Below are 19,127 nucleotides of genomic sequence, written 5' to 3' on the forward strand. Positions count from 1 at the left end.
GATTGTGTACCACCACGCCGTGGGTGATGGATCTAGGTGTTACAATGTTGTGACTGATTGATGTACCACCACGCCCTGGGTGGTGGATCTCCAGGTGTTACAATGTTGTGACTCCAGATTATGTACCACCACGCGCCGTGGATGGTGGATCTAGGTGTTACAATGTTGTGACAGATTGTGTACCACCACACCGTGGGGGTGGATCTAGGTGTTACAATGTTGTGACAGATTGTGTACCACCACGCCCCAGCTATATGGCGGCAGTGTGTAAATAATCGAGTCTGGACCAGACAATCCAGTGATCAACAGCATGAGCATCGATCTGCGCAATTGGGAACCGATGACATGTGTCAACCAAGTCAGCGAGCCTGACCACCCGATCCCGTTAGTCGCCTCTTACGACAAGCATGTCCGATCTGAAGATCTCGAATAGTGTTGCTGTCTGTATTGAAGCGAACATAGTTGAGTTTTTCCGTTTGATCTCCGTTAATATTTCTAATTCTCGTTCGGTTCACAATTTGTTTAAAAGCTAGCCTTCAAACAGCGTTACTATCACAACATTTCCGGTGCGTATCAGTAATAATATAGCTTTAGGGCTACTGTATATCACGTGATGGCCTTAAACCAGCACAGGAAAACATTTATCGCGCATTGTCATTTATTTCCTGTCGTTTGCAGTAAGAATGACTAACTAAAAGAAACATGTAGCGTTTTTTGAAAGGAAAACTGTTTCAATTATCAAGGAAAAGTAATAAAACATTTGTGAAATATTCCTCCATTTGGTATTTTACTCCTAAATTTTAATTTTGAGGAGTGAAATACTCTTGAGTCAAAATAATTATCTGGAGCCCTGAATTGTCCATGGCAATTATATATAGTATATTTTTGTGCTGCGATGACAGATATTGAAGTTTTTTGTTACTATCGTGACTGAGACAATATCGGTGTTGACATTACCAACTCATTAGTGTATATATCATACTGACACACATATACGTCAAGCTGGCCGGACCTATGCATGGGTAGCCAGAGAATAGACATTGTCGTCATCGATGCAATACGTAGACGGTTGTGTTGACAGAGCGTTGGTGTCGCTGACTATGTTGTAGTAGCAGTGACCATCTTGTACAGGGCCAACAGTGCTGGAGTCGGATTCGATATTACCATATATATGTTCTCTATCCTCTTTGTACCAGTCCTCAGCAGAGTATGTGGCTGCTTCTAACTCGTCCTGACATACAGAGACGTCACCTTCACTGGTAGCGTTATCATCCTCATCTCGGCCAGTTTGGCCCGAGTTGTTATTGTCAATACATTCATAAATATCTGTTTCATCGACGTTGCCGCTGATACTGGCCGTATCCGCGTTTACTACCGTAGAATCATTGCCAGTTCCTTCAATGGGTATTTCATAGGAATCGTCATCACTTCCTTCAGGAACACTCTGAGCCGGAGCAGATGCTTGAGAATCAGGTGCAGGTTCCACAAGACTTTTGGAATTGGTAACAGATGTCTGACTTGTGTTACTGTCGGTAAGAGCCAAATTATAACGTTTAATATTCGCTTTGTCGTAATCACCATCTGCTCTTTGATGCTCAGCGTAGTCAGGAATATTGTATATTCCATCATCTTCTTCCTCTGCTGGTGGACCCAGATGCAGATGATCCTGGATGCCTTCATCTTCATCACCCAATGCCTTTGCGGAATCATATTCCCCTTTATAGCTATTTTGCAATAAACCGGAAGTATGGTTGTATGCATTTCCAGTACTGTCAGTGTTCGGGTTTTCAGTATCAGACAATTTATTGTATACTCCTTCCTTTGCAGTCTCTGGAGAGTTTACATAGAGCGTCTGTTCTGATGGTCGGTATGGCATGACGACGGCCGTGGGAGGAGCCGGTTTCTCTTGTACAGCAAGGGTAGAGTAGTAAGGGTCTGAAGATTTCTGGTCATGAATGGACTTCGTCAGAGAAGGGTCGGGTAACTGACCTTCTGGAGGGTTGGGCATAGAGTAGTAGGGGTCAGTGGATGTGGTTAGACAGTAGGTTGTGCTTTCAGCAGTGGGGTTGCTGAAGACAGGTGTTTGTGTGTCTGACTTTTCCACAAAACAGAACTTCTTCTTCCTGAAAAACAACCCAGAGAGATGCATGACCTTTACATGAAGAAACAGAAAGTTCAATGGATTATGAATGTTTGTGGTCAAGGTGACAAAGATATTTCCAAACTGGTCGTCATAAGTAAAACAGCAACTATCAGTTCCATTTTGTTGTTTTTTTGTTCTTGTGACGTTATTGTGCATATTTGTAGGAATACATCCATTACAATATCACGCTATCACGCGAGCGTGTGTTGGGGTGGTTAATATCCTGCATAAGGAATAAACACCATGTATTTAGCTCGCCAAGGCTCGCTAAATGCAATGTTGCATGAGGAATACACACTATGCATGTAGCTCGCCAAGGCTAGCTATTTAAATATAACGTTTATTCTTAATGCAGGATATTAACCATCCCAAAACACACGAGTGTGATGACCTATCTTTATCATACAATGGACAGTGTACTCGGCAGGATAAAGCCAACGGATATTTTCGGTATCCGTTGGGTTAGTATACGGATATCGATGCAAATTAGAGAGGTCATATGCAGATTTCTAGGACTTCTTGAACAGTGTAAACAAACATGACTTATTGGTGTTACAATGTTGTGATACTAATATTTGCATCGATATCCGTATATGACCCCAAAGGATACCGAAAATATCCGTTGGCTTTATCCTGCCGAGAACACTATCCATTGTATGATAAATATTGTCATCCCTTCGTGACGAGAATAAATTTACCCTATGTTTATCGGTGCTATTGCGTTTTACTGGACACCCTCTCATGAGAAAGTGATGGGCCTTATCAGCCACCATACTCATGCATGTGGGATGATTGGTCAGACGGATTTGTCAGGCCTAGCAAGAGTTTTTCAGTTTTTTAAAGTCGTAATTAGAATGTCAAACTGATATCATCATTCACAAGGGAAGGAAATAGTAAATAACTGTGTGTTCTTAAAGAAATATGAACGACTGGAACAGACAAAGACAAAACACATACGTAGGTTTTGATCCCCTAGTCAAAAGTATCAAGTATTAAGTGGGGGTAGAGAGCTAGGGGAGTCAGCAATTTTGTACACACGTACCAACGGGGGTGTTAGCAATTTTGTACACAAAAATATGTATACAATTATGCTTAGAAATTATGGGAAGGGGAGGGGGGAGGTAATTGATTTTGTACATGACATGCAGGGGGGTCACTTATTTTGTACATACATTTTAGGGGGGTCATTCACATTGTACATGCTTCTCTATAAAAATCATCATCACCCCCCACTAGCCATAAATTATGAACGGTCCCCTAGATGTTCAGCTCCAGTGTCCTTACCGTCTTATAAATAGTACCAGAACTATGCAGCATATCACAGCGGCAACACAGCCCACGGCAGCTCCAATATAGACCCCAGCACTGCCTGCAATGAGGGAAAAAGTTCAAGCAACAATTGGATGGAACAAAGGAAATCCTTTAAACAACAGACGGACTCTATGGTCCAGTGGGATGAGCGCCTGCCTGAAGAGAGGACAGTCAGTGGTTCGATGCCCGGTCATCTCATGTCTTATCGAAAGATGTTAATTAGTGGTATTTGTTTTGGGCAAGTAACGATTAGTCGTCTTGGACAAAGTAACGTGGACTGAGTTGTGCGTCCACGTTAAACTATCCGGACTAGTACACACACATGCATGCACGCAAACACACACACTTATATCATATCATTACAATAATCTCATGTAAAACCATTTCACCATTGTAGCAGTCACTATGAACATGGCCTATTGAACAGTTTCAGAGTGCAGTGTATTAAGTTTTATTAAGTAGAGGAACAATTGCAGCATATCCACAGCAGTCTGAAATGCTGATGCACATGCTGCGGCGATGCAAGCAGTAACAACAGTCGTAGGTAATCAGTATATCCATGGATATCACCTGCGTCTACTGCAGGATATTTTCAAGCGGTTATATTAGGAAGAAGGTTAGAAGTATCTCGTCGGTTGTTCTCCCAACTGTACCTATATATCCCATGATAGCCACCCCTCACCTGTGTCTGTTACTTAGTAAGGGGCACGCTTGGCCCAGTATACAACACACTCCTCATCCCTACACAACACACTCCTCACCCCTACACAACATACTCATCACCCCTACACAACACACACCTCACCCCTACACAACACACTCCTCATCCCTACACAATACCCTCCTCACCCCTACACAACACACTCCTCCCTACACCCTCCTCACACAACAACACACTACAACACACCCTCACCCTACACAGCACACACCTCATCCCTACACAACACACACTCCTCACCCCTACAACACACACCTAAGCAACACACACACCTCTACCCTCCACAACACACCCTTTCCCACAAACACACACAACACACTACACAACACACACTCCCCACCCTACACACACACACACCTCACCCTCTACACAACACACTCCTCACCCCACACGCACACTCAATTCCTCACACACCTCCCATCCCTACACACACATGCCTCACCCCTACACAACACACTTCCTCACCCCTATACAACACACTCCTCATCCCTACACAACACACACTCCTCACCCCTACACACACACACACACACCTCACCCCTACACAACACACTCCTCATCCCTACACCTCACACCCTCCACAACACACCTCATCCCTACACAACACACTCCTCACCCCTACACACACACACCTCCACACCCCTACACAACACACCCCCTACACAACACACACACCTCCTCCCTACACAACACACTCCTCACCCCTACACAACACACACCTCACCCCTACACAACACACACCTCACCCCTACACAACACACTCCTCATCCCTACACAACACACACCTCACCCCTACACAACACACTCCTCACCCCTACACAACACACACCTCTCCCTAACACACACCCCTCCACACACACACACTCCTCACCCCTACACAACACACACACCTCACCCCTACACAACACACTCCTCACTACACACACACACACCCTCACCCTATACACACACACACTCCTCACCCCTACACACACACACACTCCTCACCCCTACACAACACACACCTCACCCCTACACAACACTCACCACACACCCCTCACACACACACACCTCACCTCACCCCCCTGCACACAACACACACCCTCACCCCTACACAACACACACCTCACCTCACCCCTACACACCTCACCTCACACACCTCACCCCACAACACACACCTCACCCCTACACAACACACTCCTCACCCCTACACAACACACACCTCACCCCTCCACAACACACACCTCACCCTCCACAACACACACCTCACCCCTCCACAACACACTATATAACGGATATGCCGTATGAAACTGTGCTCACCTTTGATCGGTCCGTAGAGTTCTGTGTGGTTGGTGCCGGTCGATGTTGGTGGTTCAGCAGTGTTCGGCTGTGGTTCAGGCACATAGGTGGTTCCCGGTTTCACTAAATATATAAAACAAACAAAAGAAATGTGCTACGGTTACTTGAGAGAACAGTTAAAATCGACGAGGACTGAAATGATTAGACATGACCACTGGGACGCCATACCGATGAAATTGTCCCGATAGACCAAGTTCCACATTATTTGGATTTAGATTTCCCCCGTTAAGATAAACACGCTTAGGTTTTTATATTTCTAAAAACCAGCAAGAGAGTAGATCGAGTCTGAGCCTATAATTGCAGATGAAATTCCTTTTCTTCCTTCGTGTATGAGATACAAGGGTGAATATGTCTCAGATGGGATTATACACAAGCTTCTCTATATCATGTTATGGTATGTAACAGGCAGGTGTTGGCACTTTCCAGATGCCATACTTTGGTGAAACGGAACAGATAGATAGTTAACTATTACTACACAGGATACAGGTTAAACTAAAAGAACATGTAGATAACTGATTATCAACACACGGGATTCAGGTAAAACGTACTGTCAAATACATGTAGATAATTAATTTTCAACACGCGGGATGCATTTAATCTGACTGACAAAAAGATAATTGATTATCAACACATGGGATACAGGTAAAAGTGACTGACAAAAAGATAACTGATTATCCACACACGGGATACACGTAGAACTGACTCACAAATAGAACCTGATTATCAATACGCGAGTTGCAGGTAAAACATACAGGACTAACAGATACATAATAGCTCATTATCGGGATACAAACTAGATATAGCTATTATCATTACAAAGAATGCAGGTAAAAGTCGACCCACCCGATTCACAGAGAGATAACATTTCTTCATCACAGGGGAGCCAGGTGAAGCGAACAAGGGGAGATGACTGGTCGCCTAGTTTCCGTACAGTAAGGCAGGCTTCAGACAGGTCACTGCCGTCATAGTCAGTGCTCACGTCCTGTCCTGTAACAGAAACATGTACAGTTAACAGCAGATGACATGGAAATCCTGATATCAATTTACAGCAATTATGTATATCACGACATGAAATTCAAAAGTAAAACATGTTTCGCTTAGATAACTGAATCGGGCCTTAACCAGAATTACTACTGTTTAAATCCCGTGACATTTGTGTTATTCAATATTTTCCTTATCATCATTTCATCAATTTTGTTTTCATGATAATATATTAAAATATAATGAAGAAGAAGAAGAAGTTTATTTTCTGTATTTGAGGCCAAATGGCCAAGAGTACAAACATTCAAAACAATGTTGTGCGGATGGACAGATAAAACAGTGTAATTCAATATATGTGCATTTGTTGTTCTTAAAAGTTGTTTTAGTTTTAATCTTGATGGAAACGAATGGTAATAATTACCTATACAGTTTTCTATGTACAGAATAAAATGGACACACAAGTAAAAATGAAATTCAGCTTGTGTAACATTAAAATCACATTTGTCACATATCAGTATATTTTTATCTATATTATTATTGTAACGTTGTTGTTGAATATTCAACTCATGGCTTAAAAAGCGGGATTTGCATAAAAAGCGGATAAGGTGTTGTTCCAATATGTATTTTTCAGGTTCCAGGGCGGACTTGACTGCTCCATAGTGTTTTAGAAAATATGATGATGTTATCCTAGAATGCCAATTTTGAATTTCTATACCTTGAATCTTTGTCTAAAGTTACTTATAAACATTTCAATATTCCCCCATTCCTGCGTAATCCAAACATAAGAAAATCCAATTCGGAATAAAAGTAAACGCACATGCGTAACCCAGTTGCAGCTGCCGCTATCATCTTGCATCTTTAACATTTCCTAACATGATTTGTGATGTCGATTATCGTCTATATGTAATATTCTGCACCAATATTTGATACATCTGCCATAATATTTAACACATAATTGAGTTTTGCCAATTTCACGAAGTACAGCATTGGAAGAATTATTTTTATTGACGCACAGAAAACGTTTGAAAAATAAGCACTGAATTTTTTGGCTTGAAGACTGTTTCACATGTCTTGGACCATATCAATTTTGTGGTAAAAACAACACCTAAATATTTATAGTGTGATACAACATTCATTTGGTTTCCATTATAGAGCCATTTTTCTGATTTCTTGAGATAGCCACCGTTTCTAAATAAAACTATGCAAGATTTGTCAAGATTGACTTATAAACCCTATTTTGATATTATATACTAGTATATTTGGTAATGATATGGTTGTAAAGATTATAATTTTAACAGGTATGTTGTTCAGAAGGTTTAGCAACTAACGTTTCTCAAACATTTGGTACTTCAGCTAATAGGTAACATTTCTTATCCAGCCTCATGTAAGAATGTCGAGTTTTGATTGGTTCACGTGACTCTGATAAAATACCATGTACACCCGTCACGATCCGCGAGCAGGGAGTACAAAAAGTCGTATTATCCCGCCACGCCTCGGTGACCACGCGAAGTGAGAAAAGCGTGCATCGCCAAGCCGTGAGTAAAGTGCGCTGCATTGAGGTCAATCGATCAGCTGGTGTCAACATAGCAGCAAGGACACGTTTCGCCACAACAACTGAGAATTTTCTTTTCTTTTCTTTTCATTTAGTAAAATCTTTCGGCTAGATAAATGCGTTATCACATCGTATCTCGGGAAATACGGGGTTTTATCAGTCCCTCGTAAGGTTGCTCGGGGAATACAACCTTACTCGGGACTTATAAAACCCCATATTTCCCGAGACACGATGTGATAACTTATAATATCCCTTCACCTTAGATCTAAACAATTCAAAACAAGGTTCGACTGGCAATTCAAAATAGCAGCTGGCGCTGCTCTGTGGCGACACGCATGGTTGTTATGCTCTCTCCAGTTTGTCTGTTTATGTCCTTTTTGTATCTATGTCGAGATATTTTATTACCTAAACCCATTTACAAACTTAAATGTACCTACTATGACGGCGGCGGAATTGACTTTCGTCATTTTGTGATATTAAAATATGTGAGGGTGTATGTATGTATGTATGTATGTATGTATGTATGTATGTATGTATGTATGAAGCTGTTGTTATATTGAATGTGTTTTCAATGGTAATCGCGTACAGCAAATTTCCTTCAGGATAATAAAGCATCATCTTATCTTATCTTATCTTAAGGTTACCATTTATCCATTTGCAGAAGTACTTTCTCCTCAAACCAATCCAGTAGCTCCACCAACGACCCATGGCGTTATGCAGATCAAGCCTGTTAGTGTTGTTGACCTTCAGCAAAGGGTGTGTTCTGTTGGCTTCGTCCCAAGTCATTTCGTCATTATTAACGCATACGGTTCCCCGGCATCGTGTACTATCCTGCAGCGGCTCTGTTGGTAAAACAGTCATATTAGATTATTTGCCCATGACAGGACATGTCGGACAGGACAGGACAATATTTGACGAATATCTTCTTAAAGATAGTAAAAGTCAGTAAATATTCAGCCTTACATTCCCTTTGTGTGGTTATAAACATACACGTTTTAAAAAACAATATCATGTCCAAAGCTACACATTTGATGACTGTCTTATCTGAACACTTCGCAAATTATGCAGTCGCATAAGGGACCTCACCATGGCGTGACCTGTGTTAATCCGACCATTTCTACATTTGGATCAGTAGCCGTTCTTGTCAAGAGGCGAGGTGAAATGGGGTTTAACGTCGGACTTACGACGACGTGCATGTGTATGTGTGGCTGCTTGTACTAGCCCAGACTTAAGCTGGTTTTACAGTGCTAGCTCACTGAGATACCATGCCGCAGATAAGCATGAATACCCCACTCAGACACATTATACTGACTCCGAGCCGACCAGTCCTTTTTGTACTCATTAATGCCGAGCACCAAGCAGGGACGAACAAGTACAAGTCTTTTGGTATGACCCGACCGGGGATCAAACCCGCGACCTTTTTTGTTCGGGCGGTCGCTCTAAACACTACAGTACGGAGGCGGTCTCTTGTCAACAGAGGCGACGAAATTGATATAGAGGTTAGGCTCTGTGTCATCGTAACTTGAAGGCGTTGACTAGGAGTAATCGCAACTTAATGTCATTGACTATGGGATTGAACAGCTACGTGGGAAAGTACCTTGACAGTGCATCAACGTGCCCTGACGGCGTTGAATGCTGTTCTTACTATCAACACATGACTAATATCCAGTTTGTCTGCTAAAGACTCGTTTTTTTACAGGCCTCCATGATTTATCTGGAATATTATAAAGAGCGGCCTCAAAACATTCCAAATGTCTCTCTCACCTGGACAAGCAAGAGACCTTTCCCTGTCACAGTTCTGGTCAAAATGTAAGCTGATGGACCCTCTCCATTCTTTCTCTGCATAACCACACTCGCCATCTTCCTTTAAGAATATTTCAGCGCGATCTAAAACTGATAACGCCAGGAAATGATCGTTCACGAATATAGGCTGAAACAGATCTAATATGACGTAAGAACAGCATAGTAGGGTGCAGGTTACATGACATGGATGAGCCACGTCATCTGGTGTGTAAGAAATATATAAACTTGTCTTGTTCTGCGGGTTGCAACCACCACTGACACACCTTTTGTTAAAAGAGCACAGTATGTGCCAGTGATCAAGGAGGAGTAGGGCAGTCATGACAATAGGGTAGCAACGCTCACCATGTTGATAAGTGAAATGGCACATTTAGTAGAGGTCTCTGACGGTCCGCGAAAAATGTCAGGAATGACGCCAACAAGCGTTTTATCGTGTGTGTTCCAAGACTAATTTCCAATTGTGTTTTTGTGTTTTCCGGATGACTGTAGCCAAGGATATCCCTTAACATGATGTTTAAATTTTTTTAATGCCTCTCAGTGAATCTCATTCAAATATTGTTATACTACCAAGCATGATGTTGTTATAATTAAGTGTTTCAATTTGAATGTCATGTATATTTCGCCATCAGTGATTTTATATGCGCTTTCAATTGCGTTTATTCAATCCACCTAAAAAAACAACACTTGGCGTGCACGACCGTACCGGTTAGCTTACCTATAGCATAAAGTGACATTCCGTCTTCATTTCCACATGATTGATCAAAGTTGCCTGAGCATCTGATTTGAGAAGTGTTTGTGGAGGTTGCTTGGACCGCCGCCGACAAGCAGTAACACTCCTCACCCTGATAAAGAACGCAGATAGTCATTGTTAAAAACGGTTTTCTTTATTAATGTTGAAATGTGGAACCCTAGAAGAGTTATTGCTGCTGAGGCTCACTGGAACTTTTGGAAACCTTTGGGTTACAGTAGAATTGCTTTTGTACCGCCTATTTTTTAAACAAATCAGGGGAGGTTGGGTAGCATGGTGGTTAAAGCGATTGCTCGTCACGCCAAATAACTGGGTACGATTCCTCACATGGGTGCAATGTGTGAAGCTCATTTCTGGGGTCCCCCGGCGTGATATTGCTGGAATATTGCTAAAAGCGACGGAAATCCATACTCACTCACCCATTACACAAATTAGTGCTTTGATAGAGTGAGTTTAGTTTTACGCCGTTTTTAGCAATATTCCAGCAATATCACGGCGAGGAACACCAGAAATGGGCTTCACACATTGTACCCATGTGGGGAATCGAACCCGGGTCTTCGGCGTGACGAGCGAACGCTTTAACCACTAGGCTATCCCACCGCCCCAATCAGTGCTCTGATATTTTGGGATAATTCATTCTTGCACATTTACTCGCTCTCTTCAGCAATGAACGAACGCATGCACACATGGTCTTATAACATCCTCATCTTTGACGTCATGACTATAAAGTGAAGTTACTTACTCTCAAACCAACAACACTGTCGTCGTCACACTCCAAGTGGCACTGAAAGGCAGAGTTTCCATGGATATGGGTTTTCTTCATGCTAGGAGTAGGTTTGTAGCCGACATAGGTGTACAAAGGGGAAGCATCTGCTGAAACAGATATGCCCATGCGTCATCACTATATCAGTTTATGAGTTGCGTCCCCTAGTCATGCTGTACGTGGAAGTTAATCATGATCCTGTTGATGATCATAGGCTTGTCAACACTAGATTATTTACAAACCCGATTATTAAGAGACCGACTCCATATAGCTGTGACAAACAAACAAACAAACAAACAAACTGAAAGGATAGGATTACTCACACAGGATTATTAAGAGACCGACTCCATATAGCTGTGACAAACAAACAAACAAACAAACTGAAAGGATAGGATTACTCACACGTCCATATCCATTTGGAATTCTTCACGGCTCCAACCCAATAGTATTCGTCTTCTTCCAGAGCATCTATCACGTCTTGGGAGATGCTTTCTGCACCGGGGACGTACAACTGGCCTCCAAACTCCTTACACTCCTGTCCTGCATCCCACCAGTTGGAGGTGTTCAGAGTTTGGTATTCTGCTCTGCGGTGTCTTTCATCTTCTGGATCTCTGTCATGCCATATCGCTGTAGAACAAAAAGCAGGGGTTTTAGACTGGAATTCCTTTTAAATGTAATATGATATTAAAACTTGTTTACAAAGGTTTCAGTTTTCTTTTTCTGCTTTATCCAGCTTTTCAACAAATGCAACTGGGTCTAAATAGAATGTTAACGTAATCGGCGTATCTTGTCACTCGCTTGCCGAACCGTTTTTCATACTACATGTATTTGACAAGCTTTTGTCACGCTAGTTCGTTGGTTTGTGTGCTTGTTGGGCTCACCAATATGCCATCTACATGGCTACGGATTGTAAAAAAGTCGGATCTGGACCAGAAAAAACCAGTGGCACTGTCGAGCAGTACATTCACTCAACCACTTTGCCGTGTCTGACACCCAATACGTTCTCCTTCTACGACCAGCAATACAGCGAGGGGTCCGTTAGGCTTTGGCCGTACTGTGTCTTACCCTTTCAACATATACTTTACCTCACCTTTGACCTGTTCTTTCACGAGTCTTAGCATGAAAAACATCAGTGTAGTACTATGTATCTTCATGGCATTTAACGTCCATTTACTATGCATTAACACAGAACATGCATACGTTAACACATGTTAAAGGTAAGAATTATATGGACATCAACTTCTTTATTGTGACACAATAAAGAAAGCACAATAAAGAAGTTGACATCCATATAATTATATCAGTCTATCATACACCCACAGAGCCTGTGTTGCATTCACAAAGCATATAATAATACATTTGTAAAGCGCTAATATCTACCTTACAGATGCTCAGTGGCGCTAATAAAGTGATAAAAGTGAACATACATACATAAAACAGAGAATGATTATTTACTGGTACACAGATAGATATAGGTGAGTCTTAAGCTGTGATTTTAGTGTCTTTAGTGGTTGTGTTTCTGAGGTTTTGGAGAAGCGAATTCCTGAGTTGTGGGCTGACGAAAGAGAAGGCCCGTTCGAAAAGTCCATTTAGTGATTTTGGTTGAGTCAAGAGAGAGTCACTGGAGGATCTGAGATTCCGCTGAGGTGAGTAAGGGGAGATAAGTTCTTTGAGATAGGATGGACAGTTTTTATTGTAGAGACAGTCGTGAGTGAGGGCGAGGAGTTTGAAGGTGAATCTTGCAGAGATGGGAAGCCAGTGAAGAGACTGAAGCACAGGAGAGATATGGTCATAGTGGGAAGAACGGGAGATACATCGGGCCGCTGAGTTCTGAATTCTTTGAAGTTTCTGAACAGTGAGTTGCAATAGTCAAGTTGTGAAGTTACTAGGCAGTGCATCAACGTTTTGCAGGTTTGATTGTCAAGATAGTGGCGTACTCTGCTGATGTTGAAAATGCTGTAGTAGCAAGCTTTGCTGACAGAAACAATATGGGCGTCAATGGACATGGTGAAATCAAGAATTCCTCCCAGATTTCGCGCACTGTGTGAGGACAAAATCTCAGCATCACCAATGTGAAGACACATGGAGTCAGATTCTAGCTTTCTGAGCTGGTGTTTATGCTGCATTCCCTATTTTGCATCCACAGATTCTGTGTTGCATCCACAGAGTCTGTTTTTCATCCACAGTCTATGTTGCATCCACAGAGTCTATTCTGCATCCGCAGAGCATATGTTGCATCCACGGAGTCTATGTTGCATCCACAAAGTATATGTTGCATCTACAGAGTCTATGTTGCACCCACAGAGCCTGTGTTGCATCCACAGAGCATATGTTGCATCACATTCCCTATTTTGCATCCACAGAGCATATATTGCATCCACAGAGCTTGTGGTGCATGTACAAAGCATAATGTAATGTTGCATCACATTCCCTATTTTGCATCCACAGAGTTTATGTTGCATCCACAGAGTCTATGTTGCACTCACAGAGCCTGTGTTGCATCCATAGAGCCTGTTATACCCACAGAGCACATGATGCATTCACAGAGCCCGTGTTGTATCCACAAAGCATATGTTGCATCCGCAGAGCCTGTGGTGCATGCACAAAGCAAATGTTGCATCGTATTCCCTATTTTGCATCCACAGAGTATATGTTGCACCCATAGAGCATGCGTTGCATCCACAGAGCATATGTTGCATCTACAAAGTCTTTGTTGCATCCACAGAGCATATGCTGCATCCACAGAGCATATGTTGCATCTACAGAGCATATGTTGCATCCACGGCGTCTGTGTTGCATCCACATAGTCTATGTAGCATCTACAGAGCATATGTTGCATCTACAAAGCCTATGTTGCATCCACAGAGCACATGTTGCATCTACAAAGTCTTTGTTGCATTCACAGAGCACATGTTGCATCTACAGAGTCTATGTAGCATCTACAGAGCATGTGTTGCATCTACAGAGTCTATGTAGCATCCACAGAGCACATGTTGCATCTACAAAGTCTTTGTTGCATTCACAGAGCATATGTTGCATCTACAGAGTCTATGTAGCATCTACAGAGCATATGTTGCATCTACAGAGTCTATGTAGCATCTACAGAGCATATGTTGCATCTACAGAGTCTATGTAGCATCTATAGAGCATATGTTGCATCTACAGAGTCTATGTTGCATCTACAGAGTCTATGTAGCATCTATAGAGCATATGTTGCATCTACAGAGTCTATGTAGCATCTACAGAGCATATGTTGCATCTACAGAGTCTATGTAGCATCTACAGAGCATATGTTGCATCTACAGAGTCTATGTAGCGTCTACAGAGCATATGTTGCATCTACAGAGTCTATGTAGCATCTATAGAGCATATGTTGCATCTACAGAGTCTATGTAGCATCTACAGAGCATATGTTGCATCTACAGAGTCTATGTAGCATCTACAGAGCATATGTTGCATCTACAGAGCATATGTTGCATCTACAGAGCATATGTTGCATCTACAGAGCATATGTTGCATCTACAAAGTCTTTGGTGCATCCACGGCGTCTGTGTTGCATCTACAGAGCATATGTAGCATCTACAGAGCATATGTTGCATCTACAGAGCATATGTTGCATCCACGGCGTCTGTGTTGCATCTACAGAGCATATGTAGCATCTACAGAGCATATGTTGCATCTACAGAGCATATGTTGCATCGACAGAGCACATGTAGCATCTACAGAGCATATGTTGCATCTACAGAGCATATGTTGCATCCACGGCGTCTGTGTTGCATCTACAGAGTCTATGTTGCATCCACAGAGCACATGTTGTATCTATAGAGTCTATGTTCCATCCACAGAGTCTCTGTTACATCCACAGCGTCTTTGTTGCATCCACATAGTCTATGTAGCATCTACAGAGTCTATGTTGCATCTACAGAGTCTATGTTGCATCTACAGAGCATATGTTGCATCTATAGAGCATATGTTGCATCTACAGAGCATATGTTGGTTTCTACAGAGTCTATGTTCCATCTACAGAGCATATGTTCCATCTATAGAGCATATGTTGCATCTACAGAGTCTATGTTGCATCTACAGAGCATATGTTGCATCTACAGAGCATATGTTGCATCTACAGAGTCTATGTTCCATCTACAGAGCATATGTAGCATCTACAGAAACTTCAAAAGTAAATATTTCTCTGCTGAGAGAGCACTTTAACCAAATACATTAAAATGGAATGACATCGAGTCAGTGATTGAGTAAGTGGGCGAGTACATGAGTCTTTCATTAAGACACACCCTGCATTGCCAATAGATCTGAGCTTTACTGTGGCGGAAACCTAGGATAGTAGTATTTCCTAGTTTGTGTTTGAACATTTGTTGAAACAGCGCATCGACCTCTCCTCGACGTTTACACTTGACAGTTCCTCTATGCGCTTCACCAGATACAGGCCCTAAGTACACACCTCTGCCATTTACGTCACATATAGCCAACATCCTCCGTGTTTCCCCCAGACACTGAACTGTTACTGACCATACTGCAGTAGGCAAAGTAATATCAGATTGGGGTGTAGATATAGATTTGATATTTAGGGCTGTGGCGATAAAATCCTAGCGTATCTCATCACGATATCTTCTTTCAGATACACATTTACGAACACTCAACACTCGTCATGTTGAATATATTCATTGTGCCACGTGAGACACTGTCACGATCAGGGCAAAATGATCAGTACTGTGACACAGTTGAGGAAGTGTCCTCATACTAGATAATGAAGAGAAGGATGGCACGGTTATGTAGATTTTATTCAAAGCCGCTACAGCTCCGTACATCCGCTTCTCAGGTACCAACTTTGAACAGTTGGGTGGACTGAGTGCAGTGTGGACGAAGTGCCTTGCCAAGGGACACAACACAGTATGAGACCCAGGTCACAAATTGTGGTGTCTCCGCCGGGATTCGAACCCCGGGCCTTTAGCGTGAGAGGCCAGCATGCTAACCACTACACCACTGTGCTCCATATCCAATCCCTGTGAAGGAACAGATGAGTAGTCATTCAGAAAATGTAGACTAATGTATTATTGTAATATTGTAATAATAATTTGTATGACCGAATCTTTACCATATTCGTCAAGAGATGCCAGCTGTTGAAGCATGTGTTGACCTCCATCGTAGTGCACCAGTTCATAGCAGCCCTGGCATAGACGGCCTAACTGGGCTTGATTTAAAGTGAGTGAGTGAGTGAGTGATTATGGCTTTACGTCGTTTTTATGGGAGAGGTGGCGTTTTTGGCGTGACAAGGACAAGCTTTGACCACTAGGCTACCCCACCACCCCTTTTTGATGACTACCTGTTTAAAACACTCTAACATGGATGGTACCTTTGTACAACAAAATTATGCATTTGACAATGGAAATTTAAACTATTCCACAATTATCAGGCAATGCTGATTTGGCGCTCACAAGGGAAGGTAATAAACAGGTCGTCGGTTCGAATCCTGGACATGAACCGAATACTCTTCGATCTGTTAGCATCATGTCCGTGCTTGTGGGTAGCGCATTACCTTTATATTGTCCCCACATTAAACCAATAGGCTGTATATTACAGGGAGACTAGTTAAAGGGATGTACAAAGTATGAAAGTGTTAGCAAGTACAAGGACAGTTTGGTACCTAAACTACAAAGCTTTTCTATTGATTAAACACTAAAGACTTTTGAAATATTCCAGAACAATATGTTATGGCTTATATTTCCTCTTTTGTGATCTATTATGACCTAAGTTTTATAATCGGTGTTATTTGAAAAAGTACAGAGCCATTATTCGTCTTCTCTTGCCTTTTCCCCTTGCTTTTGAATTCGTAAAGCAGGTTTTTCCTGCTCTTTGTCACAGACTTTATGGTGTTCTGTGAGCAATGTTATTCATTGAATAAACGTGCTGCTGGTGTAGAACTGAATTGACATACAACAACGGAAAGTGAATGAGTGAGTTTAGTTTTACGCCGCTTTTAGCAATATTTCAGCAATATCACGGCGGGAGATTCCAGAAATGGGCTTCACACAACGGTAAGTAAATGTGCTTACGGTTGATAAATGAAAGGTTCGATTACACTATCAATATGGACACACTTAATGGATAACAATTTATATATTTCGTTATCCTTAAAGTTTGACCATATTGTACTTCCCAACTTCTATAATGCCACTCAAATAAGTGATAACAGTAACAGTGATATCAAATGATATTACATCAAATTACAAAGGCTAAATGTTAAATGACCATTGAAACCATTGAAACTCGGGTGAAAATGAAGTGTGCATCCCTTCTTTTCTGAATAGTGTTCACCCCCCTTTCTCAAAAAAACTGTATCCGCCCCTGCGTAGAATGTTATTGAGGAGAAGGAGACCCTGACGGCTAGTCACAGTATTTGCCTTTGTACATATTTACATCGCATGTACCTATATCTCCTTTGTCGGTGTGAGTAATCTCTTCTGTTACAAAAGGTTTATGGATATTTCGGTGGAATGTGTCTCTCCTGGTTTATGAGCTCGACTGCGATTTTATAAGCATATGAAACGAACAGAACAAGACACGTTACAAATAATATTGCTTAAGGGAAAGTAGCCCGAGGGGGTCAGGGTAGAGTGACCGCTGAGCAGCTATTGACAAAACAAAACACAGACTTGTATTTCTGGTCCCCCGAACATATTGTTTATCAGTCTGGAATGTAGGGTTGGTATCAAGGGCACTTTGTGGTAATCCGTTTGATGCAAATAGATTTTGAATCAACGCATTAAATTTCCTTTTATATTTATGTAAAGTATATTTTTGACATTTGTCAATCGTGGTGAACACTGGCAATATTTATAAGGTATTCAAATATATGAATTATATTTTCTAATGTTTTAGATACATTTTATTGTACACGTTTTCGTTTAAAAATACAAAATCAGCTTTTGACAATGTCCCTGTCCTGAAGACTATTGTTCTTGCAGCACGACGAAGTGTCGTTGCCTTAGTTACACAAAATATCACATTCCCTTGCCATAAGGATTGAAAAAAACATCCAATTATTAAAAATGTTGAATTAAATTTAACCACTGCAAACCCCGTTACTGAGTATATAAACATATTATATCTAAACCATGATTGTGTTTTTCTCAGTTAAATTAGTGAATTGTTGATGCAAAGTCATATTATCTGAATATACTTACTAGATATGTCACCAAGAGTATTGTGGCATCCATAAAATAGGAAGATAAGGCCAACAACCCACTTGTCGCGGGAGGCGAGAATACTCGACTTCACCATCTTGTTCCTGGGAAGGAAGTGTGCTGAGGACAAGGCTGAACGCGGGGAACGAGCACTGACGTAGAGTGCACACTGCGTTGCCACTTCAGTGAACCTGTTTTGTATACGTAGATTTATTGTCACGGTAGTGCGCATTGAAGTACGTGACTGCTTGCATCGGGGATGAGTACTCCGGTGTTTACAGTAACAAGGTTGTGAAATATTTGGCGACTTAGTCAATACAGCTGACTACAGGTCTACTGCAGAATGTATTTGAAAGAATCATAGGTGTTTGTTCGAAAAGATGAACACGTGGGTAGGTCCTGGGTACATTCAGAATGGTAAACATCGACTGCATGATATGCGTGATGCGTTGAGATATATGTCTCACTTGTGCGAACTGTGCCCCAGGTATGTGGTATTTCAGCGTAATGTGTCCCAGATATATGTCTTGTCTGCGAATTGTGTCCTCAAAATGTAATACTTCAGCGTAATGTG

General features: G+C 41.8%; 1 protein-coding gene across 1 annotated transcript; it reads right to left on the minus strand.

The window, feature by feature from the left end:
• Positions 1 to 726: 726 nt before the first annotated feature.
• Positions 727 to 19,091, minus strand: LOC124285985. The gene is made up of 10 exons (XM_046722299.1): positions 18,554 to 19,091; positions 11,757 to 11,981; positions 11,334 to 11,464; positions 10,559 to 10,685; positions 9,808 to 9,936; positions 8,688 to 8,885; positions 6,354 to 6,497; positions 5,472 to 5,573; positions 3,428 to 3,512; positions 727 to 2,123 (listed from the first exon to the last, which is right to left on the minus strand). The coding sequence occupies exons 1-10, from the start codon at positions 18,783 to 18,785 to the stop codon at positions 1,013 to 1,015; spliced, it is 2,484 nt and encodes an 827-aa protein (XP_046578255.1). The 5' UTR covers positions 18,786 to 19,091; the 3' UTR covers positions 727 to 1,012.
• Positions 19,092 to 19,127: the final 36 nt, after the last annotated feature.

The sequence above is a fragment of the Haliotis rubra genome, unplaced genomic scaffold (genome assembly GCF_003918875.1).
Source record: "Haliotis rubra isolate DU_JTF1 unplaced genomic scaffold, ASM391887v1 Scf371, whole genome shotgun sequence".
NCBI lineage: Eukaryota > Metazoa > Mollusca > Gastropoda > Lepetellida > Haliotidae > Haliotis > Haliotis rubra.

Coding starts and splice junctions, on each gene's coding strand:
- LOC124285985 (XM_046722299.1), bottom strand. CDS start 18,785: ATGCGCACTACCGTGACAATAAATCTACGTATACAAAACAGGTTCACT. Junction 11,465..11,756: donor TTCCAAATGGATATGGACGT/GTGAGTAATCCT, acceptor TATCTGTTTCAG/CAGATGCTTCCCCTTTGTAC. Junction 5,574..6,353: donor GTTATCTCTCTGTGAATCGG/GTGGGTCGACTT, acceptor TTATATATTTAG/TGAAACCGGGAACCACCTAT.